Source organism: Caenorhabditis elegans, chromosome IV (genome assembly GCF_000002985.6).
Source record: "Caenorhabditis elegans chromosome IV".
In the NCBI taxonomy this organism is placed as follows: domain Eukaryota; kingdom Metazoa; phylum Nematoda; class Chromadorea; order Rhabditida; family Rhabditidae; genus Caenorhabditis; species Caenorhabditis elegans.
Window position 1 is genome coordinate 12,376,570 of NC_003282.8, and position 24,006 is coordinate 12,400,575.

A 24,006-nucleotide genomic window follows, 5' to 3' on the forward strand; every position below is an offset into this window, starting at 1 on the left:
ACCAAACGTTGAATCAAAAATAGGTGACAGACATTATTCCAATTTCAATTACCAACTTGTATTCTAGGCATTTTCTTTCTGCTACAAACTTTCTGCAACACTTTTTTTTGTGAATATTAACCAAAAAGTTGGCATGACAGACGCCGAATTAAATAGTTGATTGGTCAGATAACTGTATCTTTTTTCTCATGTTATCAGTGAAGCAAGAATCAAAAACTTTCAATAAACCGAAAATAGTTCATTCGAAAAAAAAATTATCTAGAAATTTCAGTTAAGTTTTTGGTAAAAAATTCAAAAATTCAACAAAATTGAACGGTATACGACGAAGGTTTCAAGCACACGAACATTGTTGAGTTGTCAAATGGATAAGTGTATGCACCTGGACATGCATTCTTGAACATCTTCGTTGTAGAGCTCATTGTGCATTTATCTGGAGAATCATACTCCCCACGGCAGCATTCCTTATCAGTTCCATATCCAAGACATCCAGATTTACACCCAACAGTGTAACCTGAACTACTCTTCACTGCAAGTTCTGTAGGGCATGCAGCATTTACATCAGAGATGCATCCACCGGCTCTTTGACATCCCAACCCATCAATTAACATTGGGAGATTGTAACCATCGATTAGATTAACTGCATAAAAGTCTCTTCCAGCCCAAGATTTCAAATTGAATTCTGCGACAGATGCGGGTGGAGTTCCTGTCCTTCCATTGCATTGTTCTGCGTTCTGGAAAAAGTGTAAAACTCTCAAACCTTTTTCATTTTTTTTCAAGACTTCGGGTATTCCCAATTTCGGATGTTTTGAAACTTATTCAGTATATGCGTGTGAATTCTGCGAAACGTTTGAAACTTCCTGTCAACATTTACTGTTGAGAAGCTTGCCCAAAGTTTGGCAGAAAGTAGCAAAAATTTGGCAAAAAGATTATATAGTTTCGACGACCGTAAAACGTGCCCAGAGTTTGACAGAAAAAAGACCAAAAATTTGCCCGAAAATGAAAATGTATTTTGGTAATAGATTTTGGAATATTCATCAAAAAAAAAATGATGTACGTCCTTGACAATTCACGACTTTCAGATATTCTAGAACATCTAAAGTACTTTTTCGTATTTCCCTTTTACACAATTTTTTGGCTGAACTTAAAAAATTGTTCAAAATGTTTTGATCAAATATCCCCAAGTGTTTATTTGTTTCAAAACTTCCATAGAAACTTATACTTTCAAAATGATACACTGTTAAAGTATAGATCTATAGACTTCAAAAAAGTTACATTCAAACTACGGAAAACTCACCAAACAAGTTCCAGTCTCACAATTGAAATCTCCATCACATCCAGTCCGTGCCCAAATCTTTCCATTTCTCCAATCATCATCCACATTTAAATACTTTGCCGCCCACGCATCTATTATTATAGACTACGATTGTCCGGCTGTTCACAGTGAGGAGCAGAGATATAAGTAGAATCCAGATGGAAATCATCTGAAATTTTAAATAATTGCTGATCGATTATGTTTATAAAAATTGTTTGCAAAAATATTCGTAAAAGACTACTGTAGTCAACTTCCCGTAATGTAAAGTGTCTTCCTTACATACTTTCCTTTCCGATAACAAAAGTTTGTCCAATTTTGAACCAACTGTAGCATTGTTCCTTAAATACTCCTCTAGCTGATCTAAAGACCAATCGAGTTCGCACCGCCCGTTTATTTTCAATTGAACATTTCCTGCAGAAACTCCACTGCTTTCTGTACCCATCGCATTTTTCTCAATTCATGGAGTTGATTCCATTTCTGATTACCTTCTGATTGGGACAAATTCGTTATCAGTGAACAGTTCAAAATGAAAGTAAATACGAAATGAGAAGATTATAAAGATTTTTAAAAAGAATTCACCGGAAATGGGCAGAAGAAAACCACGTGGATCGATCAAACGGAAGGTTTCCAACAACTGTTTGTTGGAACATTTTGGATCTAGAGGTCAGATACACTACTGCTACCGCAAAACTCTAATTTGATGACCCAATCTTAGGCGTTTCCTATTTTTAGGTTAACCAATGATTTATGTTTGCAAATAATTTTCCTAACAAATTTTTTTCGGTGCCATGAAATTTCCGTTTAAAAAATTTTATGGATTCCTTTACTCATTTAAACTTCCATACATGTGTAAAAAATTAAAAATATATTATGCAATCGTTTGAAATAGGAAACGGTCAGATTTTGACTTTTGTATGGCAGGTATTCTCCAGAAATTACATTTGCAGTCAATTGATACCGCTCTTCCACATGTTGAATGAAATATGTGATTCCATCTTTGTTCGGAGTTTGTGTTCATTCAGAGATCGCTTTTCCTCGCTTTCGATATGTATGTAGATGTGACTAAAAAAACTTAAATTCAGAATTTCAGAAGTATTCGCTCCCGGAATTCAAACTTTAACATAAATTGAACTCAAACTTGCTCTCTCAAAACATAAAACATTTTTGGTATCAAATTGTGGCTCTAGAACTTTTTAACACTTCTTTCCAGGCGCTTGTTATCTATCACGAGAAGCAATACTGAAACCACAAATCAATTTTATTGATAACAAAACGAGAGTCGTCCAATTTTTGTATGTTCTAGGAAAAGTGCATCTGAAAATAATAGTCTATGGAATTGTAATTTGCTAAGATTAGAACAGCACTCGAATCTGACCCTGGCTAAACCTAAAGTATTAAATACAAAATGTTCATATGGAAATATTGAATCAGAGTTCAAAATTGGATTGTTATTAGAGCTGTGTGGGTTTGTTTACAGTCCTTCAAAAGTTCACATGTCGACATAAATGTCAAATAAAATAAAGCTGCGGAAGCATGACTGGTTGGCGAAAACAAGTGGCAAATATGGTTTTTAAAATTTTCCAGTAAGGCAACAGTTCCATGGAGGTTTCAGGAAGTGACAGGAAGGGGATAAGTCTCGATCGGGTAGGAGATCTATTTTACATACTTCAACTGATATTTAGAAGGCTAACCTTTTTACATGTTTGGAAATCGAAAATTGCAGTTTGTTGCTGATCGTTTGTTTCCCCAAGAATATCACAATTTTGAAAGTTGGGGTACTGTATTTCCAGGTTCTTTTCAAACATTTTAAAGACAACCAATTTATAAACTTCAATCTAGAAAAATATAGTGCAAGACTTACGAGATGAACACTGTCTCAATGTTATTTTACAAGTACGGATTCCTTTCAAAAACAAATGAGCAAGAGATCCAATTCCTCAGCTTATACACAAATATTACTCAAGGGCCAAACAAGTTTGCTGACTCACTTCATCTTCTTTTGACTTCCTATCAATCACCCCCAGTCTCCACCTTTCATTTCCTAAACCTTACGGCCCAAAAAACAGAAAATTGAAGAATCAGAAATTATCGCGCGATGGGCGGAGCTTTTGTGCTATAAAAGAGCCTGTGAGCCAAAGAAATTAAACAGTTCAGTTGAACATTCAAGTTTTCTGCTTCTTATCATAGCTCCTCAAAAATATTCAATTTTTCAGTTCTCAGTAATGGCGCTCATCAAGCTTACTCTCGCTGTACTTCTTCTGGCTCTCGGAGCCGAAGCCCGCAAAATCACTATCTACAACAAGTGCCCATTCACCATCTGGCCAGGAATTCTCGGCCCCGGAAATCCATCTGGAGGTGGTTTCAAGCTCAATGCTGGACAATCTAGAGATATCAATGTCGATGATGCATGGACTGCCGGAAGAGTTTGGGCAAGAACTGGATGTGATGGAAACTTCAACTGTGAGACCGGATTCTGCAGAGTAAGTGCATAGCTCAATTTTCCAGGATTAATTTTTTAGCATGAACTTTCAGAACTCGGAGCAATGTAACGGAGCTGGAGGAGTTCCACCAGCATCCCTTGCTGAATTCACATTGAAGGCTTGGGGAGGACAAGATTTCTATGATGTATCCCTTGTCGACGGATACAATCTTCCAGTTCTGATTGACCCACATGGTGGATCTGGATGCAAGCGTGCAGGTGGATGTGTCAAGGATATCAATGCTGAGTGCCCAGCTGCTCTTTCCGTTAAGGGACACAACGGGAAGACTGTCGCCTGCAAATCTGGATGCCTCGGATACAACACAGATCAAGAATGCTGCCGTGGAGCCTACGGAACTCCAGACAAGTGCCATCGCTCTGCAACTGCTCAGATGTTCAAGGATGCCTGTCCAACTGCTTACTCTTATGCCTACGACGATGGATCTTCCACCTTCACCTGCCAGCCAAGTGCTTCCTACACTGTTCAATTCTGTTAAATCAACATTTATTGGTTTTGAATATCTAAATAAAAATGTATATTTTTGCAAGTGTTAAGAGTGAAGTATCTCAAATCCACTGAAACCCGTATTTCTCAAACTAAAGCAAAGTGTCTCAGAGTTCCCTTGAGAATAGACATTTCTGAGGGGACAGTTGATACCTTTCTACTATCGAATGACACTTTTGTGAATTTAAAAAAGACAAATGCTAAAAATGGCTTCTCAATTGAGAGAGAATTTGTCCAAATTTTGAAAAAAAAAATAAAATCACTGTTTCATGAAAACTATACCACTCTAAAAATAGCTTTAAAGTTTGAATGAAATTTTGAGCTTCAAAAGGAACACGGATCAGTGATATTTAATACTTTGTTCAATTACTACCGATCATCAAACAAAAAAACAAAAATAAATGTCAACAACAGCCGCGTAAAACTCTGGCTCCTAAGTTGCATGTCAACATATCTCAGTCTCTTTCATTTTACGTGAACATCCCCAAAGGATAAACTCTTTGATCCATGAACCTGATATTTTTACTTTGAACGTTCAGAATAGATTTTTGGTATTTTAGCAATAATCCCATGACAATTCTTTAGCTTCTAAGAGTATCTCCGCCCAGTTTTACTTATATAAAAGCTATATTTGTCAACTCATGTTTGACCTTATTAATAAAAGACTCATAAAATCCAGACAGTAAGCCTTATTTTCCTTCCTATAATTTCTCCTTATTTTCAGTTATGGCTTTCATCAAGCTCACTCTCGCCGTCATTCTTATGTCTCTCGGTGCAGAATCTCGCACCATCACTATTCTCAACAAGTGCAAATTCACCATCTGGCCTGGAATTCTTGGCCCCGGAAATCCAGCTGAAGGAGGTTTCAAGCTTAATGCTGGAGAACCTAGAGATATTGATGTTGATGATGGATGGACTGCCGGAAGAATTTGGGCAAGAACTGGATGTAATGAAAACTTTGACTGTGATACCGGATCATGCGGAGTAAGTAACTTTATGTACCACGAATAACTTTCAGAAAATACTTTCAGAACTCAGAGCATGTAACGGAGCCGGAGGGGTTCCACCAGCATCTCTTGCTGAATTCACATTGAATGGTGATGGTGGAAAGGATTTCTACGATGTATCCCTTGTTGATGGATACAACCTCCCAGTTCTGATTGACCCAAATGATGGATCTGGATGCGATCGTGCTGGTGGATGTGTCAAGGATATGAACGCTGAATGTCCAGCTGATCTTGCCGTTCAGGGAAGCAATGGAAACACTGTCGCCTGCAAATTTGGATGCGTTGGGTACAATACTGATGAAGAATGTTGTCGTGGGGTACGCAATACTCCAGAAACCTGTGATCGTTCTACGACCGCTCAGAAGTTCAAAGATGCTTGCCCAACTGCTTACTCCTACGCCTATGACGATAAATCTTCAACCTTCACTTGCCAAACAGGAGCTACCTACACTGTACAATTCTGTTAGATCAACAACTATTAATTTTTAAAATCTTAATGAAATGAATCGAAAATGAAATGAATCACTATCGGCGTATTACAATAATTCCATTTTTTGGAAAAAAAAATCTTGACTTTCATCAGGTCAATATCAAGTTCAAATCGGAAGTATTATGAGGCGTTGTCTTCATAAAACTTCCGGTGAAAGTGAAATGAACTTTTCGACTTTTCAAAAAAGGTTAAAACCGGAAATTGAAACCGAAAATGGGATTTCGAAAAGTGGAATATTGAAAAGTGCACTTGAATTCTGTCAAGCTAGTCGAATTGGGATTCATGGATAACACTCTTTTATCTCTCTCAAATCTCAAAATATGATCCTATGAAAAATACCAAAATTCTAGCGATCCCGGATACAAGCAAGCTTTATGACCACGGAATCTTTAGATATCAAAATGTTCTTCAGACCTTAATATCATAATTTTTCCGAGCTCATAATCTTTTCCGGAAAAGTACTGATCAAACTTTTGTTCTCGATCTCACGATTTCCTTTTCAAACACAAACTCCTCCTATTCTACATTGGTCAATAGCCGCTGGAGGCCTACCGTTCTTTATGAATTCCGGAGAGGTACATAAAACAATTGGAAAATAGTGTGAGAAGCTTGGAGAGAACAACATTCGAGAGTTGGTCGAGAAATAGATGAAAACCAAAAAATGTCAATTGGAAACTGATAAGAAATAGGGGTAGATTGTATGAGTTAATCTCGAGAATAGTATAAAATGAAGGCAGTTCGCAAGCATGGTATCAGTCTTCCCATTTTCACTTCCTTTGCTTTCTTAAAACTTCTCCTTATTTTCAGTAATGGCCCTTGTCAAGCTCACTCTCGCTCTCCTGCTTTTGGCTCTCGGAGCCGATGCTCGCACCATCACTATCTACAACAAGTGCCCATTCACCATCTGGCCAGGAATTCTTGGCCCCGGAAATCCAGCTGGAGGAGGCTTCCAACTTACGGCTGGACAATCTAGAAACATTGATGTCGATGATGCATGGACTGCCGGAAGAGTTTGGGCAAGAACTGGATGTGATGGAAACTTCAACTGTGAGACCGGATTCTGCAGAGTAAGTGCATAGCTCAATTTTCTAAATTTTTCAGCATGAATTTTCAGAACTCGGAGCAATGCAACGGAGCTGGAGGAGTTCCACCAGCATCCCTTGCTGAATTCACATTGAAGGCTTGGGGAGGACAAGATTTCTATGATGTATCCCTTGTCGATGGATACAACCTCCCAGTTCTGATTGACCCACATGGCGGATCTGGATGCAAGCGTGCAGGTGGATGTGTCAAGGATATCAATGCTGAGTGCCCAGCTGCCCTCTCTGTCAAGGGACACAACGGAAACACTGTCGCCTGCAAATCTGGATGCCTCGGATACAACACAGATCAAGAATGCTGTCGTGGAGCCTACGGAACTCCAGACAAGTGCCACCGCTCTGCAACTGCCCAGATGTTCAAGGATGCCTGTCCAACTGCTTATTCCTATGCCTACGACGATGGATCATCCACCTTCACCTGTCGAGCCACTGCTTCATACACTGTTCAATTCTGTTAAACAGTTGATTTACTTGTACTTACGTTAAATATTGTATAAATTTGAAACTATTCCATTTGAGTGTATGATTCATCATCACTGATAAAATACATAAGAAAGGATGGGCAAAGGTTCAACGAAAAGCATTGAAAACTTTATCAAAAAGGGGAAATATTTCGAGAAATCGAATAGAAAACGAAATGATAAACATATTTTTGTCATGTTTTATTGACCACAAATATTTATGAAATTTCAAAATTGAAACAGCTGTCCAAAGGTAGTTCAGAATATCAACACATAGAAAACTGTTTCAATATGGATGACGTTTTTTTGAAAGCAAGTGGTTTGAGTCAGGGAGAATAATAGCTTTTGGTTTACAATATTGTACAAAAAAGGTTTTGATAATTTTAGGAATTTTGGAAAAGCTTAATGAATGTTCGAATCTCTACAATTTTTGAATATTAATTTGTTAAGATCGGAGTAATTGCCGTTAACACAACTATGATATTTGATCATTTTAGCAATGAAATAAGTAAATATTTTAGAATAGCGAACAATATTATTTCTCAAAATTTTGCATCATATTCCAAGCTTACAGTACCCATCTATATTATTTGTAAGAGAACAAAAAATGCAAACACTTATCAACAATACAATTCATTCGTTTTCCAATTCATTATCAATAATTAATTGAGATCAAAAATAGGGTTCAAAACTCAACGAAACATATGTGCCTTGAGCATTACAGCAAAGAAACAAATTGGGAACGCAGCCAATACGAAGAGACGATCCCAGATATCAACTGGACGTGGATATGGGAAGAATGGATTACCATGAGTTCCATTTGGTCCAGGTTCTTCCTTTGATGGAGCTGGAGTTGTGACTTTAACTGTTGTATCATCGTCATCTTCATCACCAAGGAAATCCCACATAGATGATGGTTTTGTGAAAACTTGAGGGGGTTCTGGTGTAGTTCCATCTGATGGTTTTTCAGTATCATGATCACCAAACATTGAATCAATATCACTGCCTGTTATTTTAGATTGCGTCTCATCATATTCTTCTTCACTTTTCGTTAGTTTTGTCTCCTTCTTTTCTTTTTCCTTTTCCGTCGCTTTATCTTTCCCATCGTGCTCTTTTTCTTCCTCATCCCCAGAATGTTCATCATTTCCATGTTTATCGTCATCTGATGAATCCGAAGAATCTGCCATTGCCATCACAATCAGGGATAGAATTAATAGAAATGATAATTTGAACCGCATCTGAAAAATAAAATATTTAAAGATTTTTCATCTTGTTTTAAGGAGGTTAAGAGTACGATGACGACAAATTTCCCAGAAGAGAGGCGACAGGGCTCATGGAGAGCGGGCGGAGAGGCGGAGGCGCCTCCATTATGCTTCGATTTGACAGGGTGCCTAGTCCGAATATGGTACCCGCTTGCGAATAGTTGCAATTTTCGCTCCATTACTACGGTCCCCGGTTTTGAAGGCGCGCAAGAAAGTTTAGCGAAAGTTTGTCATGTCGAGACCAGGCACCGTATTTTCGGCTCAAAAAGCGAAAAATTTCGCGTCCGAGCAATACTAAAAATGGGTTCAAAAATAGCATAAAATTCTTTCAGCAAAGAAATTCTCGGCAAAAGTTTTAGTAAATTGGGAAAAATTTAAAAAAGTTCAGATTTTCGGTAGGCTTAAAGTATTGCGTTTTCTTAACTTTTTGGTACGTAATTAAAATTTCTGAAAATGAATTGTATTTTCTTCCTTATGACGGAAAGTTTGATTCAAAGTTTATCAGCAAGTTTACTTTACAATCAATATCAAAAAAAATATCCAAAGATCAGTGTCTGTGTGTATCGAGAATAAAAACAAAGCAACTCTTGTTGAAAAGTAACAAACACCAGCACCAAAAAAACAGGAAAGACTGCAATTTCCCTTCGTTACCATGGAGCCGGAGCAAGCTTGGGCGGAGCTTGAAGTGATTATATTGGTTTCATGGATATCTGGATTTATGGGAGCACAAAAGGAGAGCACAAACGGAAGGAAGTATGTGAGAACATTTTTTGTAGTGGAAAACTCAGGGGTACTGTGGAATTTCTCATATCAAAGTTCAAGTTGGGTTTTGATCTCAACAAAAATGTTAAAGTTGAGATATACAGAATAAGTTTGAGTCTACCATTGAGCTGACCAAGAGTTTTCAAAATGATTCAATATAACTTCCAAACCATACTCGGTAAATCGGAATATTTTTCGAGATCAAAACGCGCCAAAATTGATGGAATAAACCAAGTTTACTGATTTTTGTTCGATTTTTCCCTAATGCGCGTGTGGATTTCTTGAATAAAAAATAAAAAAACACAATGTGTTTTCTTTCATTAAGTTTCTGATCGAAACCATTAGTTTTGTACAAAATTTTAATTAAAATGTTTTCATGTGTGCGGCAAATTTCAATATTTGCCGAGCTCGGCAAATTCAGCAAGTCCACATTTTTGCAATTTGCAGTGCTCGGCAAATTGGGCAAATTTGCTGCACGCCCCTGGTATGCATCGTGTTCTGTCCTCGATGCGCCATTTTTGCTGAGCCATTATATGTACATTGACTGCGTTCCCTTTGCTCCATTTTTGCAGCTCATGGCGGCTTCAAATCGAAAAATATTTCAAAAATAAATTTGGTCTAGTTTTTTAGTTTAAAAACGGCTTGTATTTGAATGAGAAAATAATATTAATTTCACAATTTTAATTTTTTCTCAGTTTCAAATTTTACATAAACAATAAATAGTTATCTGCCTTCAATCTCGGGATGTTCGATTCAATTTAATATTTTTCTGATTTAAAGATTGAAACTTTAAAACCACTCAAAAATAAAACAAATAGAAAAAAAATGTGGCAGGCACGTATGTAGGCACAAGAAAGGTATGTAGGTAGTGCTTTAAAAAAATCCGAAAAAATGAAAGTTTTTTTCAGTTTCACATTCTACATAAATTTGAGGGATTGTGTAGTGAATTCATTGGACTTTGATTGGAAATTGGATTCTACATTTGAAATTAAAAATTTTTATTCTAAAAAATTGATCTAATGAAACTTCTAAAAGTGCACTGAGACTTGAGAAATTCCCATTCATGATCTTTCAAATCACGCTTTTTGTTCTAATGATCACTTTCAGAGCGTTGCCAGAGCAACCTATTGCTTTTTTAAAAATGAATATTCCCATCAATGAGAAAATCAAAATTTAGTTGTTTTCGGAATGAAACGAGTTTTTGATGAAGTTTATTACGAAAATTGGGAAAGAATTAGATGAGATTAAAACTACACATTACAAAAACCACCAACTACTTTATTCAATAAACTTTACGAAAAAGGGTACGCACCTTTGAGGGTACAGTAGTCTCCATTTTTTAAAATTTTTGCGTTAATTTTATACATGTTTTGAATATTCTTCCGAAAATAAATAGGTTTCAATTTAAATTATTAAGAAAGAAGAAACACAATTTGAAAAGGGCGAAAATTATAAACTAGGCGCTCACTTAACTTAACATTGGGTCGTGTCGAGACCAAGTACCGTATTCCTGTGTCTTCTCATTATCAGTACAAATTTCTTGAGAAACGAGTTGTAAACTACTACAATTGAGAGACGAAAATGGAAAAATAGACAGAAAAAAAGTTTGCATTTTGAAATCGATTTTAGCAGAAAAACAGGAATTCAGAACACTCGAACCAATTGGCAGGTGGTTTTTTCTTCTTTTTTTTTCAAAATGTTCCGAAAATGGCTTATTTTTTCTCGAAATACAGTTTTAAAAAATGAAACAAAAATATTTATTACAAACAAAATCACTTTTTCTTTTTCGTTGGCTTCGATGCCGGCTTCTTCTTTTGCACTTTTTTGCCGCCTTTTTTTTCTTTCGAAACTTTTGATTTCTTCTTTCCTTTACCTTTTCCAGCACCACTTTTCTTCTTTTTTCCACCTTTCTTCGTCTTTTTCTTCTTCTTTCCCTTATCCGTACTTTTACTTGTAGTACCAGGACCTTTCGATTCAGTAGATCCGGCAGTTGTTCCATCAACACTTCCATCATCATCATCATCTTCGTCTTCTTCCTCGTCTTCTTCATTATCTGCTTCTTCGTTGGTTTCGGTTACTGTAGTTGCTGCTGCTTCTGTAGTTCCTGTACCTGTGGCAGTTGTTTCTGTTGCTACAGTAGTCTCTGCAGCAGTTGTACCCTCTGTCACCGTTGTGGCACCTTCTGTACTTGCACTTGCAGCTGGTGCGGGACTGAAAATGTGTATGCATAGTTAAACAATACAAGAATACGGTACCCGGTCTCGACACGATCAAAAAGTTTTTAGTGTATGAGCCTTCAAAAATTCCCCCTCTCATTCATTTAAAACTTTCCCGTCGTATCGTGACCCTGAAAACTTAAAAAAAAAACACTAAAATTCTCACTTATTGGAAACTTTCTGATCTTCCTTCTCCTTTTCTTTCATTGTATTAGGTTTTTGTAGAAGTATCATAATTGTCGATCTATTGCCCTTTGCCTTACTCTCAATCAATTGTCTCTCGTCTACAACCCCTTGTTTTTCAATTATTCCAGCTACTTTTTCCTGAATAAAGCTGTTTTTTGTACCGCCCAATTTATTTTTTTTTTTTCAAACCTTTGCCATTTGATCAGTTTTAAACACATTTTCAGCCAAAAACTCTTCCATTCGGTCAACTTCAATCTCTTTCTTCTCCTGATTCCGATTACCCAATAGACAGCCAATTGGAATTGTGGCAACTGCGAAGATAGCACAAACGAACAAATAATTAAATAGTCCATTTACAAGAACTTTCTGAATTTTTAGTTTATAATTTATAAAATGTATTCCAGACGCGAATAATGACGATTTTCGCACCAAAACTACGGTACCCGGTCTCGAAACGATCGAAATTTTTAGAACAATGCTGCGAAAGAGAGTGTGCGCCTTGAAAAGACTACTGTAACTTCAAACTCCTGTCCCTGCGGAATTTTAATCGATTTTTCATAGTTTTTCGTTCAAAATATTTTTGTTTTTTTATGTTTTGAATTGTAAGTATTTAACGAGACAATTTAAAACATTTAAATTTAATTGAAACATAAATTTGTCGTGGCAATTGAATTAATTGATAAATTTATTTTTAACAAGAAAAACTATCGAAAAATCGATGAAAATTCTACGAAATTTCGAAGTTACAGTACTCTTTAAAGGCACACCCTCTTTTTCGCAGCCAACTTCGATCGTTTCGAGACCGCATTTTTGGCGCAAAAACCGCAAAATTCCATATATATATATATATATATATATAATATTCTTACTGAAATCGGAACTACTGTAACCGTAACCGATGCAATGAGCTGTCCATTTGACAGACACTCAAAATGACCACCATCACCTTCTCCAATTGGCCAGATTCCTGGATTTTCAAAATTAAGAATTTTAATTCTCGCAATTTTAACCTAGATGTCCATCTATTGAAACGGAAACTCTCCAATCGAACCAACTTGGATTTATTCGTTTTCCGTTCACAAACCATTCAACAAACTCAATCTCTTCATGCTTTTTTCTCTTCTTTTTTCGATTCATTTCATCACATTTGAAAGTCACCATTGTACCGCTGACTAGCTCAAGATCGGGAAAACTCAAAGGTGTCCAATCAATTTCATGCATCTTGTTATTACCTTGAGAACTTTTTACGAGTACTATAAAACCTGAAAACCTACCAACTACAGCTCTCACCACTGATTCCTTGTTCTCATTAGAAAACAGACTGTTATCCTTTTTCTTTAGAGGCTTTCGTTTTCTTTTGAAAAAGAAACTTTTCGGTTTTTTTGTTGTAGTTGTTCTAAAGATTTATACCAGCTCATAAATTTAACACCTAAACCCCTCACGGTTTGATTTCAGTTGCAGATTCATGAGGACATCTTCCCTGTGATATTTTCACTGCCAGCTCCGATCTTGAAATAAACTGGCAATCGACGTCATACTTCAGCCATTTCCGAAACTTCGCCATTTTAATGGATCTTGATCGAACATCATTATCCTAATCAACTCTCTAATTTTCTTCGTACAATAATAACTCACGGTTATATTGGAAGCACTTTTCTCTAGATTCGGATCATCAGGATCCAACAAGACAAATCGTTTCGAATCAACAAAAGTTAAACACGCAGTAAAATACAAAAGAGCTTGCATTTCAGGAAATAGCAAGTCAAATTTTTTACGCTTCTCTACGTGTATGTTGGAAAAAAATTGAAGTTTGTCGATCACGTTTTGAAAAATTAATTCCAACTACAATCTAACACGACTCCCAATCTCAATTTTCCATGTTCAGTTCACGCCTCATTTTCAATTAGAGGTTGTAAATTTTATGCAATTGTAAGAAAAATCATATGGGTTAACCCCAACAACTTTATGTCGGAATAACAAGAACAACAAACATTTACGAACGTGGTCTCTCCTTCTTTCCCTTGAACAGGGCGATGAGGGAGGTGTTGGCGACCTTCACGATCTTGAAACGAACTCCGGGAATATCTCCGACGGCGTGACCGGAACGTCCGAAACCAGATACGAGCACTTCGTCGTTTTCCTGGAAAATAATAATTGATTTTTTTAATTAAATAAATTTTGTCAGAAACGGAGGTGAAACAGATGAGCATAACGCAAGAACTGTTTGCATAAAGTACCTAATTCATTTTCGAGCAATCCTAGCACCGAAGAGATACATATTCTCAGAGGTGACTCTGGACCTCGTATAGATTGAGTTATTCAAAAAAAACAACTCACTTCAACAAAGTTCAAGCAACCGTCATTTGGGACGAAGGCGGTGATCTTCTTTCCGTTCTTGATGAGCTGGACACGAACGCACTTGCGGATAGCAGAGTTAGGCTGCTTAGCTTCGACACCGCTGAAAATTATGAATTTGAAATCTTAACTTCACGCTTACAGCTAAAATCGAAAATTAAAATCTTATAAAAAGCTCACATCTTTTCAAGAACGATTCCCTTGGCGTGAGAAGCTCCTCCGAATGGGTTAGACTTCCAGCGAGTTCCAATGTGAGCCTTCTTGTATCTCTTATCGTTCCATCTTTGCTCTTGACGATGAGTCTTGAGCTTGCGAGCCGTGCAGAGTCCCTTCGGCTTTCCCATATTACCTAGAATAAAAATGTAAATTACAAGGACAAATTTTATATTTCGAACGGATATGGCGATAAAACGAATAATGCAACAAAACCCATAAACAAATATATGAGAAACAAGCTTTTTAGACCAATTATATGTTGTTATTTTCAAAATTTCAGCGAAAAAAAGTTGAATTCAGCAGAAAAAGCCAAAAAAATTTTAGGATTCGGGGAAAAATTCAACGGTTCTGGTGAAGAGAAGGCATGAACAGCTGAAACGAGTGTTACCGTACCTCGAGGTAGCCTGCACATCAAACTCGTGGCCGCCACGGCCATGGCCTAGAAAACAACGTAGCGTTGCTATTTTTTTCTTTTTGTTTTTTGCAAAATTGTTTGCAGAGTAGAGTTTTTGAATTAATTTCATAAAATTGTTATTAATAAAAAAAATTATCGAATTAATAATAAATTTATTGTTTTTTTTTTTTTAATTAAAAACTGATAGAAAACCTTCTTTTTTCTCCTTTGATTTTTATTTGATCTTTAAAAGAAAAATAAATATTCAATATTTTCAGAATGGTGTCTCAATTGGTAACATACTCAGCACATGTGATTCTTTTTGTATTAGTTTGGCTTCTAGCTTACACTGATGTGGTACCAGTGCTGTCATATCTCCCAGAGTGTTTGCATTGTTTAGTTAACTACGTAAGTTGTTTTGTGGGTCGAACCGAATATACTTTATTTTATTTCAGGCGCCATTTTTTGCAGTTCTCTTCCTTGGTGTAAGTATTTTTTAACATTATCCAACAAAAAAATATTTTTTGACTCATTTAGGTTATATTACACTTTTTTGCTTTTTCAAAGCCTAAAGTAACTCAACGTTTCAGATTTACGCCGTCTTCAATGTTGTCTATGGAGTGGCGACTTTCAACGATTGTGCTGAAGCTAAAGTAGAGCTATTGGGAGAAATCAAGGAGGCTCGAGAAGAACTGAAGAGGAAGAGAATAATCGATTGATTTCCGTGTGAACAGTGCTAATTTTTATGGGTTTCTTGTGATATTTGCTTTATGTGGATAGATTAACTTATAAATTTTTCAATAATTAAGCGAAAATAGTTTATTCTCGAAAAAATCACATTGGAAAGAAAACAGTGAGCTGTGGGGTGCACGAAACAAAAATGAAGGAGTTCATATGACGTAGTAAAATAAATAGATTCAAAAGAAGAGAGAAACACAACAGGAATTTAATAAAGCACTGGCTGTCGGGGTTCTGACGGGACCCCGCATTTCATGCGGAATGCGCACATTGGATCTATACTGAGGATACGTGTGAAAGTCTGCGAGAAGAAAAAACGAATTAGGTAATGGAAAGACGAAGAGAAAACCGGTAAGACATGGCGAAATTACACAGTGAAACGGAAACGGAGCAAATAAATTAATACAATTTACTGATATTAAAAACATTTAAAATGGATAACTTCCCAGTGAGACCTTGCACCTCAAATCATTGTCGAACGGCACAAAATTGCGATTTTCAGAATTGTAGATGTAAATTGAATCTGAAGGAGCATCCATGATACCTAATCGTTGTAGATTCGTCTTCACAAGTTTGAATGTACCTGCAATAAAACAGTATAAATATTGGTATTGTACGAAAAGATTTTTTTCATAATTTCTCAGTTTTTGACTGAAATTTTTGGTTTTAATCTATTTTTGTGAATCAAAAATGACACACTATGATTCATATTTATTAATCTATACCCAAACGCAAAATTTTGCGCCAATAATACGGTACCTGGTCTCGACACGGAAAGTTTTTTCATTAAATGAGAAAATGTGTGCGCCTTTAAAGATTACTGTAATTGCAAATTTGGAATTTTCATCGATATGGCATAGTTTTTCTCATGATTTGTTGAAAAGTTCATAATTTTATATTAAGTGTTTAGATAAAATAATTAATTGTTAGTGAAAAATTACACAAAATCTATGAAAATTGCGCAGAAATAAAAGTTTGAAGTTACAGTACTCTTTAAAGACGCGCTTATTTTATATTACGGGTACACGAAGTTCTGAGAATGCGTATTGCGCAACATATTTGACGCGCAAAGTATCTCGTACTGAAAACCACAGTAATGATTTAAATTACTACTGTAGCGCTTGTGTCGATTTACGGGCTCGATTATTGAAATGAATTGATTTTCGAAAATGCCAGGAACATTCCATATTTTCTCATTTGTTTGTTCAATTTTAATATTCTATTGAAAAATCAATGACTTCAATACATTTCGCAAATCGAGCCCGTAAATCGAAACAAGCGGCTACAGTAATCATTTAAAGAATTACTTTAGTTTTCGCTACGAGATATTTTACGCGTTAAATATTGTGCACATACGCATTCTCAGAATTTTGTGTTCACATAATAACTTAACAAAATATGTCGTGTCGAGACCGCATACCGTATCTTTGGCGCAAAGTTTCGCATCTGAATAATAAGAGTTTTGTAAATTACGAACCTGTTTTCTCAACATCCTGACAAATTCGAATAAACTGAGGAATCGCGTAGCTGGTAAGCGAAGAGGCAAGTCTTGCTCCAACTCTATGAACAAATTGAGTTTCATCTTCCTCATGCGATACAACTCGAACAACTGACGCCATTCCAACTCTTCCCTCTCTTTGAGGAACCTCTACACCATAAACAGTTGCATCAGACAATCCAGTAATTGGATGAAGAATTGCCTCGACTTCAGTAGTCGACACATTCTCTCCCTTCCAACGGAAAGTATCTCCAGTACGATCCTTGAAATATACATAACCAAGACGATCCCAATGAAGAAGATCTCCAGTCAAAAAGCAACTATCTCCCTTTGCGAAGACATCTCTGATAATCTTTTTATTCGTTTCCTTCTTATTCAGATATCCCTCGAATTGCAATAATGGATTATTTTTTCTGATCGTCGACACCATTGCTCCAGACTCTCCTGGATTACATGCAATGCAAAGTCCATCGGAAGTTCGGATTGCTTCTCCAGTGACATCATCAACCTTAATTAATCGAACCGGATGCATTTTCTTTGTTAATGGGGATATTGGCAAGAATCCGCAAGCTCCGACATGTCCGTCAATGTTCACTGAAATGGCCAGAAATTAGATTTAATGTTGAAACAGAACGGTTAACACGAGCAGAAGCGGGCAAAAATCTAAGGTTTTGGCTAAACTTCTCAATTTTTTAAATATATTTTTACAAAAATTGCATGATATATTTCTTATTTTATAGTTCAAGGTAAATCGATCTTGTGCTTTTGAAAAAAAAAATGCATACCGAGAGATGAAGTTCCTTCAGTTGAACCATAAAGTTCTCCAATTCTGACACGGAATCGATCTACAAATGGTTGCCAGATTTCAGCACGGAGTCCGTTTCCAACCAACAATCTCATTCCTGGAGTAACAATTTTTAATAAAAGTTTAAAAAGTTAAAGAACTTTCAAAACTCACTATGCCTGGATTCCTCTTCCACAACTGGCTGAGCCAACAAGTACCGACAAATCTCTCCAATGTATTGTGAAACTGTACAATCATACTTTACACAATCCCTCCAAAAGTTGCTAGCCGAGAATTTTTTTCTAATGACACACGATGATCCACCCAACAGAGCTTGCCCAACTCCAAGAATTCCAGCTGCAGTGTGATAAATTGGCATCGAGACGTACATACGATCAGAAGGGCGGATTCCGAATGATTTTGCGGCTCCAACGGCAATCGAGTAATATCTGAAGTGCTTCATGACAGCGGCTTTTGGCATTCCAGTAGTACCACTTGTATAGATGAAGCAAAGAATACCTGGAATATCATAAATAGGATCAGCCTATGTTGTATGATTAATCTCACTTTTAAAATCTACTATGTCAAGGGTCTTTGGTTCCGTAGTAATTTGAGCATCCAACTTCTTCTTGAGATTCTTGAATCCAGAATTCTTCTTGGGCTCTCCGACAGAGTAAACCTCAATTCCCTCAACATCAAACAGCTTCTGATCGATAGCATCAAGCATAACTGAACATTTTAAATTCTCAATTCTATATAACCTATTTCCAATTACTCACTATTCTGAAGTGTTACACTTGTGATAATCGCCTTTGTCTTGCTCGCAGTGATACAATGAACAAGTTGCTCTCTTTTCAAATTCGAGTTGATCCAAGCCGTTACAACTCCGATTTTTGCGAGTCCCATCCACGCGGCCACAAACTCGACCGAGTTCTCCATGTACAAGGCGACAACGTCTCCGGATCGATAGCCAAGACCCTGAAAGGTAGAACTATGATATTTTCAGTTTGGATAACTATAAATTTAGAGAAGCTATTTATCAAAAAGTAGTCAACTAACAAAAAAAAGTATTGGAACAGTGTGTTTATTTTATCAGTTGATAACTTTTTGGCAGCTGCCAACTAGTGAAAACCTGTGATGTATTATAACTGTTTGAAAATGAACAAGTTTTTTAAAACTTTGAATCTGAACTTGATCTTCATGTGCACAGCTATTGATCTTAAATACAAAAAAAAAATTTCACCTACCTGGAAATAATTGGCATATCTATTACAATGTGCATTGAACTCTGCGTATGTTTCTGTTGTATTCGTCTCGATGTCAATCATCGCCGGCTTATTTGGATTCCTGGAAAAATAGCAAATAATGTTTTAAAAACTAATAAAACTCACTTTTTCACAATATCCAAAAACAGTTCATGGATTCCTTTATTCTGATGCAACCTCCACCATAGGTCGATTTTGACTTCAATAATTAGAGCCAATCCTCTGCAAAATTTGGGGTTTTAAAGTGTTCGTAATTATTGTAAAAAGGAGTAAAATCAAAAATGTTCAATATTGACAAAATGCTTATTATGTCAGCAATTTGTTAGTTAAAATAACTCCAGGGGTAGAACAGGGGTGTGCGGCAAATTTGCCGTTTGCCGAGCTCGGCAAATTTGCCGAATTTGCCGAGCACGGCAAATTTCAAAAAAGTAGATTTGCCGAATTTGCCGACCTCGGCAAATTTCGAAATTTGCCGCACACGTCAAAAATTTGACAGTACAATTTTGACTAAAACTATTGATTTTTTAGCCAAAAATTTAGTAAAATGATACAAAATTGAGCTATTTTGATGCTCAAACAGACATACTACGCGGAACTTATTCAGAAACCAGATGTGTGTTAAGAATTCAGTAGTTTTGGTGCTCGAAAAAACATAAAAAATATCAAATTTTTCCGAGTTTGTTAAGCACGGCGAATTTGCCGAATTTGCCGAATTTGCCGTGCTCGGCAAATATTGAAAAAATAGATTTGCCGAATTTGCCGAGCTCGGCAAATTTTGAGATTTGCCGCACACCCCTGGTACAAAACGCCAGACAGATTTTATGAACCGCGTTGTTCAACTTTGACCTCACCTGATATCTATTTAATCAAAAACTTGTTAGTTACCAAAAATATTTGTAATTCTATCTGCTATAAATATCTAGTTTGAATTGTTTGGTATCTTGCAAATGAGCCGAGATAAGAGCTGCCAAACAACACCTAGACTAATAAAGAAAAACTTACGTTAAATCCCTATTCAACGTAAGATAACTTCTATAAATGAAATCTCCATGAACCACTGTGATGTATAAAATAAGAACTCCAGCCAATATTACTCCAATCGGAAGATTCTGAGCAATGACAGCCACTGTGAGAAGCATAACTGTCACAAGCTCCTCCAGCTTCATCTTGGGAAGCAGTCTGAAAATTCAAATATTTTAATGAATTTAGTAAAAACCTAATGAACTGTAACTGCTGAAAAGTCATGACTCATCTAGTTCTTTTGTCTTCCCCCACGAAACCAAATTACCCTGCATTTTTCGTCAATCAATCAATAGTTGTGTCTGTGTATGTTCAAAGTCAGCTTATTCCGAATAGAGTGCTACAATGCGTAATACAACGACGTCATAGACATCTCTTTCTCTGCCAAATCCATCCGAATGGTGGTCATCGGACGACGGAAACAGGTCCGAATTGGAGACGCAGAGATAGAAACAGAATCGGGAGAGACAAGTTTCGAAAGAGTGAGAAAGGTGTCATTTACGGTGAAGGCTTTCGAGGAGAAAGTTGGTTGGCTTGGAGGAAATGAAGGACATTCATTCAATGGCACAAATCCCTTCGCCTCATTACGGGATTAGATGAATCACAGGCGGTACTTAATTCTAGATTAGACATTCCACAGGGGGCTCACGGCTTGCATTAGAGTTTTTGCCCGGTAAACGGCTTCAAAAAATTTAGACGAATAGACACAAGTTGAACATTATCTGCCTGTATGGCTTGAGCAGGGGAGGATGGGCTTAAAGAGGATGGTGAGAGGCGCCCCCCGCCAGTGGTTGAGAGCAGCAAATCCTGCCAAACTTTGTCAACTCCATGCCAAACTTTTGCAACTTTCTGATAACAGTTTTTTAGCAGTAAAAACACACCCTCGTATCAATGTCGAATTTAGTCTCTGAGGGGGCAGTTTTCATTAAAAATCAAACATTTCCACCCACCCAATAAAATCACCTCATCGTAGCTGCGCAATGCAAAACCCGCAAGCCCGTACGTCGTCAGGTTTTTGCAAGCATAGATCAAATTGTGGCATTATTGTTTTGTAAGCGTTGTACGCGATGACTATAGTCTAACAAGATTTGTTTTAAAATAAACATGGCAAACTCAAAATAGCTAAAAAATTTAGAAAATTGATAACTAGGTTGCATTTGGTTCTATCAAAAAACTGGCAACTGGTAAAATATAGGTTGAATCTATATGCTATAGTTCTGTAGACAAACTATTTTTGATTAAGCTGAAAATATTGTTCAATTTTTGAAAAAAAAAACCGTTTTTTTTTCAGCCTAACGAGAGCTTCAATTTGAGTAAAAGCATGACCTATTTTACCAATAAAATTGGGTCCCACCGCAAAGACTACTGTAATTTTAGACGTTTCGTGGTGGGGCCGCCTGAGCATAGATTCAGTTGAAACATAACTCTTCTAAAATATGCTTTAAATTAAAACTTTAAAATTCAATAAAATAATCCCAAAAATGAACAGAAATTTTTTTTTAATATTTGATTCCTGCCTAAAAAGGTTAAAAAACCGGAAAAATCTGTCAACTGCAAAAATATAATGCCAAGTTTTTTCAATCAAAATTATTCAAAGCTTTTTAGGTATTACTTACCGCAGTTTTTTTTCAAAAATTAACTAGAGAAGTTGTTCAAAAATTAGTAAATTTAAATTTTGAACTTTTCAGAGTCAAAGTTCCGTTTGGAGTTCAAAGAGCTTTACGTGTCCCCAGAAAAAATAATTACATGCAATTTGATTTTTGTGACTTTCTATAGACGATAGTTTAATTTTGCTCTAAAAAGCTGGAATCTACGCTGAAATTGACTTGCAAAATTTGATAATCGAAATTCGCTAGATTCGGCAAGCTTCTGCTGTTTGATCGTTTATCTTTCCGAATTCCAAAGTACGAAATAGCCTTGTAGTCTCCCCTTACCTGGCCGGTTTCTCAAGAACATCTGTGGCAAGAGGTTTCGGTTTCCGCCAGTTTGATGTTGAAGTTGAGCAGTTAGCTCGATCCGTCATGACAACCCGTCGAAACAATAGATTTTTGGTTCAAATGATAGGTGAAGGTGGTGGGAAGATGTTTCTGAAAGATTTGATCATGAAAACAAGGAATTCGGAAATGGGTGAATTGGTATATGGTGGTGGCGGGCGCTCGAATCAAGAAAAAAAAAGAAAAGATGACGGTGAGAAAAGAGGAAAGAAACAAAAACAGAACAAAAAAGGCGTCGTGAGGCAATGAGAAGTCATGAATCGGACCGGTATGAAGGGGAGGGCAGCAGACTGCTTCTAGCTGATGGAAAAGAAAACGAAGAAGTAGAAAGATATGGTGGTGGGCATATAAAGAAAGATGACTGATGAGAAAGAGAATGAAAATATGAGGGATGTAATCGTTGGAAATGGATACAGACACGAATCAGAATATATGTACTACGCGGGAATTCAACAAAGATCATCACGTTTTTAATTGAGCATTTTGATTCAAAAGAAAATAATAATTACTATTTAATATTCTGTTCGGAGTGATAAGAACATATAAATGTATAGCAAATCATATATTACATATGAGGCGAGAGGGGCAGGTGAGGCTGGTGAGGAGGCAGGTGAAGGCGCCCGCAATCACGCCTTAACCGAACGGACTGCCTGGTTTAGGCTCTGAATCTCAATTAGATTTAAGATTCAGTTTTTGTCTACTCATAAACTTTCAAGCGTAATATAACAGTATGCTGCCAAGAATACCGTATTTTTCTATTAGATATGCACCTTCACTACTCTCGAAATTTATCAATCGATCCTTGGTCTTTTTTGTTCCGCAGAGGCTGGCGGAGTTTATAAGCGTACGACGTGGTTCAACTTTTATTTAAAGCTATATAAATGGGACATTGATGAATATTTCGAATGCTAAATGCAAAAAGAATCAGCGAAAAAGCTCACAGCCCCGTCCTTCTCTGCCGAAAAACGCCGTTTAAGGATCGATTGCTAAATTTTGGCAGTACTTTGACGGCTTATATCTGGGCTGTGTGTACATTTATCAAAAAATGTTCAAGAGCCAAAATATAGAAAAATATTTTACACGTATTTTGTTAGTTGAAAATTCTTTAATACAACCAAAGAGAACCAAGATAAAAGTTGTCAAACTAGGGCAGTTGGTGCAAGTATATTGTTACACTGCCTCCTATTCAAAGTTTAAAGTTATGATACTGAAATTAAATTTGCAGGAATACAATCTTAATTGCATTCTAAAATAAAAAAGTTCATAGAATATTATTGTGTTATGAAAAAAAAAATCGTCTTGCCAACATATTCTTCTTTCGTGTGGAGTTTACACGAATGGATAAGCGTCTAGTGATGGCTGGGGGATCGTGTTGCGCAGTCGTTACACATGACAAGCTTGGCGTGAAAACGAAACATTAAAAAATTGTAGACGGCAGACGTATATGCAATATTTGGACACCTGAACAGTGACACAAACAGGCACTTGAAACTGTTTAAGATACGGTGATGATCAGGTAATCGAAAAGTTCACTTTAATCATCAAAAAAAAAACATGATTATCAATAATGTTCGCTGATAACCTTGGGAGAACCCCCTACTGATAAGCAAATGATAAGATTTAAAAAACGTTATATCTGAAAACCATGAAAATTGTCTGAAATGTCAATTTGAAAACTGTCAAAGTAGTCGCAAAAATGTCTGTCTTCAAGGCAAGCCTACCTTAAAACCTGTTTGGTTAAATATTCAAAATTCAGTGATTTTATTTTTGGAGAAAAAAACTTTTGGTCAATTTTCTAAACAAAATAAATTTTCACTGAATTTTGTGAAATAAAGTATGATTTTTTAAACAAATTTTTTGCATGTAAAATTTAATCAAGAATGCAAAAAATAGGTGTGAGGCAGGCACGTCTGCCTACTGTATTAACACTGCAAAACGATTAAGCGCACCTAAAAACTGACC

At 36.5% G+C, this 24,006-nt stretch overlaps 7 protein-coding genes, 6 non-coding genes and 2 pseudogenes across 16 annotated transcripts; 9 read left to right on the forward strand and 6 right to left on the reverse strand.

The window, feature by feature from the left end:
• Nucleotides 1–299: 299 nt before the first annotated feature.
• On the reverse strand, nt 300–1,481 carry thn-8 (annotated as a pseudogene). The gene is made up of 2 exons: nt 1,295–1,481; nt 300–731 (listed from the first exon to the last, which is right to left on the reverse strand). Coding segments are annotated over exons 1-2 (619 nt in total).
• 21ur-10816 lies at nt 1,239–1,259 on the forward strand. Its single transcript, NR_056806.1, has one exon.
• Nucleotides 1,482–3,514: 2,033 nt separating the features above from the next.
• thn-1 (Pathogenesis-related protein 5-like) lies at nt 3,515–4,331 on the forward strand. Its single transcript, NM_069959.3, has 2 exons — nt 3,515–3,792; nt 3,845–4,331. Exons 1-2 carry the CDS (start codon nt 3,535–3,537, stop codon nt 4,286–4,288), a joined length of 702 nt encoding a protein of 233 aa, NP_502360.1. The 5' UTR covers nt 3,515–3,534; the 3' UTR covers nt 4,289–4,331.
• A 691-nt stretch (nt 4,332–5,022) lies between these two features.
• On the forward strand, nt 5,023–5,770 carry thn-3 (annotated as a pseudogene). The gene is made up of 2 exons: nt 5,023–5,280; nt 5,328–5,770. Coding segments are annotated over exons 1-2 (701 nt in total).
• An 830-nt stretch (nt 5,771–6,600) lies between these two features.
• On the forward strand, nt 6,601–7,405 carry thn-2 (Pathogenesis-related protein 5-like). The gene is made up of 2 exons (NM_069961.6): nt 6,601–6,860; nt 6,908–7,405. Exons 1-2 carry the CDS (start codon nt 6,603–6,605, stop codon nt 7,349–7,351), a joined length of 702 nt encoding a protein of 233 aa, NP_502362.1. The 5' UTR covers nt 6,601–6,602; the 3' UTR covers nt 7,352–7,405.
• Nucleotides 7,406–8,046: 641 nt separating this feature from the next.
• On the reverse strand, nt 8,047–8,592 carry F28D1.6 (Secreted phosphoprotein 1; the record flags this gene model as incomplete). Its single annotated transcript, NM_069962.4, has 1 exon — nt 8,047–8,592. The coding sequence occupies one exon, from the start codon at nt 8,590–8,592 to the stop codon at nt 8,047–8,049; it is 546 nt and encodes a 181-aa protein (NP_502363.2).
• A 1,523-nt stretch (nt 8,593–10,115) lies between these two features.
• Nucleotides 10,116–10,136, forward strand: 21ur-10116. The gene has a single exon (NR_056807.1).
• Nucleotides 10,137–10,326: 190 nt separating this feature from the next.
• Nucleotides 10,327–10,347, forward strand: 21ur-11652. Its single transcript, NR_056808.1, has one exon.
• On the forward strand, nt 10,330–10,350 carry 21ur-12853. Its single transcript, NR_056809.1, has one exon.
• On the forward strand, nt 10,331–10,351 carry 21ur-6613. The gene has a single exon (NR_056810.1).
• Nucleotides 10,352–11,119: 768 nt separating this feature from the next.
• Nucleotides 11,120–13,526, reverse strand: spe-45 (Ig-like domain-containing protein; the record flags this gene model as incomplete). The annotated part of the gene is made up of 8 exons (NM_001322777.2): nt 11,120–11,589; nt 11,761–11,918; nt 11,970–12,146; nt 12,650–12,747; nt 12,791–13,012; nt 13,055–13,176; nt 13,223–13,374; nt 13,416–13,526. 8 exons carry the CDS (start codon nt 13,524–13,526, stop codon nt 11,151–11,153), a joined length of 1,479 nt encoding a protein of 492 aa, NP_001309449.1. The 3' UTR covers nt 11,120–11,150.
• A 202-nt stretch (nt 13,527–13,728) lies between these two features.
• On the reverse strand, nt 13,729–14,484 carry rps-23 (Small ribosomal subunit protein uS12). 2 transcript variants are annotated; one of them, NM_069964.9, is made up of 3 exons: nt 14,316–14,484; nt 14,118–14,238; nt 13,729–13,920 (listed from the first exon to the last, which is right to left on the reverse strand). In NM_069964.9, exons 1-3 carry the CDS (start codon nt 14,477–14,479, stop codon nt 13,774–13,776), a joined length of 432 nt encoding a protein of 143 aa, NP_502365.1. In that variant the 5' UTR covers nt 14,480–14,484; the 3' UTR covers nt 13,729–13,773. The 2 variants fall into 2 exon arrangements, 1 of the variants encoding a protein (NP_502365.1); NR_131618.1 differs by lacking the exon at nt 14,316–14,484 and having other exon boundaries at nt 13,774–13,920.
• F28D1.13 lies at nt 13,957–14,086 on the reverse strand. Its single transcript, NR_003449.1, has one exon. It is a non-coding gene; the product is annotated as a small nucleolar RNA F28D1.13 (small nucleolar RNA).
• Nucleotides 14,485–15,017: 533 nt separating the features above from the next.
• Nucleotides 15,018–15,551, forward strand: dpm-3 (putative dolichol-phosphate mannosyltransferase subunit 3). The gene is made up of 3 exons (NM_069965.4): nt 15,018–15,153; nt 15,201–15,230; nt 15,336–15,551. The coding sequence occupies exons 1-3, from the start codon at nt 15,025–15,027 to the stop codon at nt 15,462–15,464; spliced, it is 288 nt and encodes a 95-aa protein (NP_502366.1). The 5' UTR covers nt 15,018–15,024; the 3' UTR covers nt 15,465–15,551.
• acs-20 (long-chain-fatty-acid--CoA ligase) lies at nt 15,552–22,137 on the reverse strand. Its single transcript, NM_069966.10, has 10 exons — nt 21,985–22,137; nt 20,033–20,209; nt 19,157–19,252; nt 19,013–19,112; nt 18,545–18,743; nt 18,333–18,494; nt 17,940–18,284; nt 17,767–17,883; nt 16,961–17,575; nt 15,552–16,066 (listed from the first exon to the last, which is right to left on the reverse strand). The coding sequence occupies exons 1-10, from the start codon at nt 22,071–22,073 to the stop codon at nt 15,912–15,914; spliced, it is 2,055 nt and encodes a 684-aa protein (NP_502367.3). The 5' UTR covers nt 22,074–22,137; the 3' UTR covers nt 15,552–15,911.
• Nucleotides 22,138–24,006: the final 1,869 nt, after the last annotated feature.

What these genes read in the sequence shown, in the direction of transcription:
- dpm-3 (NM_069965.4), top strand. Translation starts at nt 15,025, where the DNA reads ATGGTGTCTCAATTGGTAACATACTCAGCACATGTGATTCTTTTTGTA. An exon ending in TGCATTGTTTAGTTAACTAC is followed by an intron (nt 15,154 to 15,200) that starts GTAAGTTGTTTT and finishes ATTTTATTTCAG; the next exon opens with GCGCCATTTTTTGCAGTTCT. An exon ending in TTGCAGTTCTCTTCCTTGGT is followed by an intron (nt 15,231 to 15,335) that starts GTAAGTATTTTT and finishes TCAACGTTTCAG; the next exon opens with ATTTACGCCGTCTTCAATGT.
- acs-20 (NM_069966.10), bottom strand. Translation starts at nt 22,073, where the DNA reads ATGACGGATCGAGCTAACTGCTCAACTTCAACATCAAACTGGCGGAAA. An exon ending in GTTCTTGAGAAACCGGCCAG is followed by an intron (nt 20,210 to 21,984) that starts GTAAGGGGAGAC and finishes TTGAATTTTCAG; the next exon opens with ACTGCTTCCCAAGATGAAGC. An exon ending in GATATGCCAATTATTTCCAG is followed by an intron (nt 18,744 to 19,012) that starts GTAGGTGAAATT and finishes TCTACCTTTCAG; the next exon opens with GGTCTTGGCTATCGATCCGG.
- rps-23 (NM_069964.9), bottom strand. Translation starts at nt 14,479, where the DNA reads ATGGGAAAGCCGAAGGGACTCTGCACGGCTCGCAAGCTCAAGACTCAT. An exon ending in GGAATCGTTCTTGAAAAGAT is followed by an intron (nt 14,239 to 14,315) that starts GTGAGCTTTTTA and finishes CATAATTTTCAG; the next exon opens with CGGTGTCGAAGCTAAGCAGC. An exon ending in GTTGCTTGAACTTTGTTGAA is followed by an intron (nt 13,921 to 14,117) that starts GTGAGTTGTTTT and finishes ATTATTTTCCAG; the next exon opens with GAAAACGACGAAGTGCTCGT.
- thn-1 (NM_069959.3), top strand. Translation starts at nt 3,535, where the DNA reads ATGGCGCTCATCAAGCTTACTCTCGCTGTACTTCTTCTGGCTCTCGGA. An exon ending in GTGAGACCGGATTCTGCAGA is followed by an intron (nt 3,793 to 3,844) that starts GTAAGTGCATAG and finishes ATGAACTTTCAG; the next exon opens with AACTCGGAGCAATGTAACGG.
- thn-2 (NM_069961.6), top strand. Translation starts at nt 6,603, where the DNA reads ATGGCCCTTGTCAAGCTCACTCTCGCTCTCCTGCTTTTGGCTCTCGGA. An exon ending in GTGAGACCGGATTCTGCAGA is followed by an intron (nt 6,861 to 6,907) that starts GTAAGTGCATAG and finishes ATGAATTTTCAG; the next exon opens with AACTCGGAGCAATGCAACGG.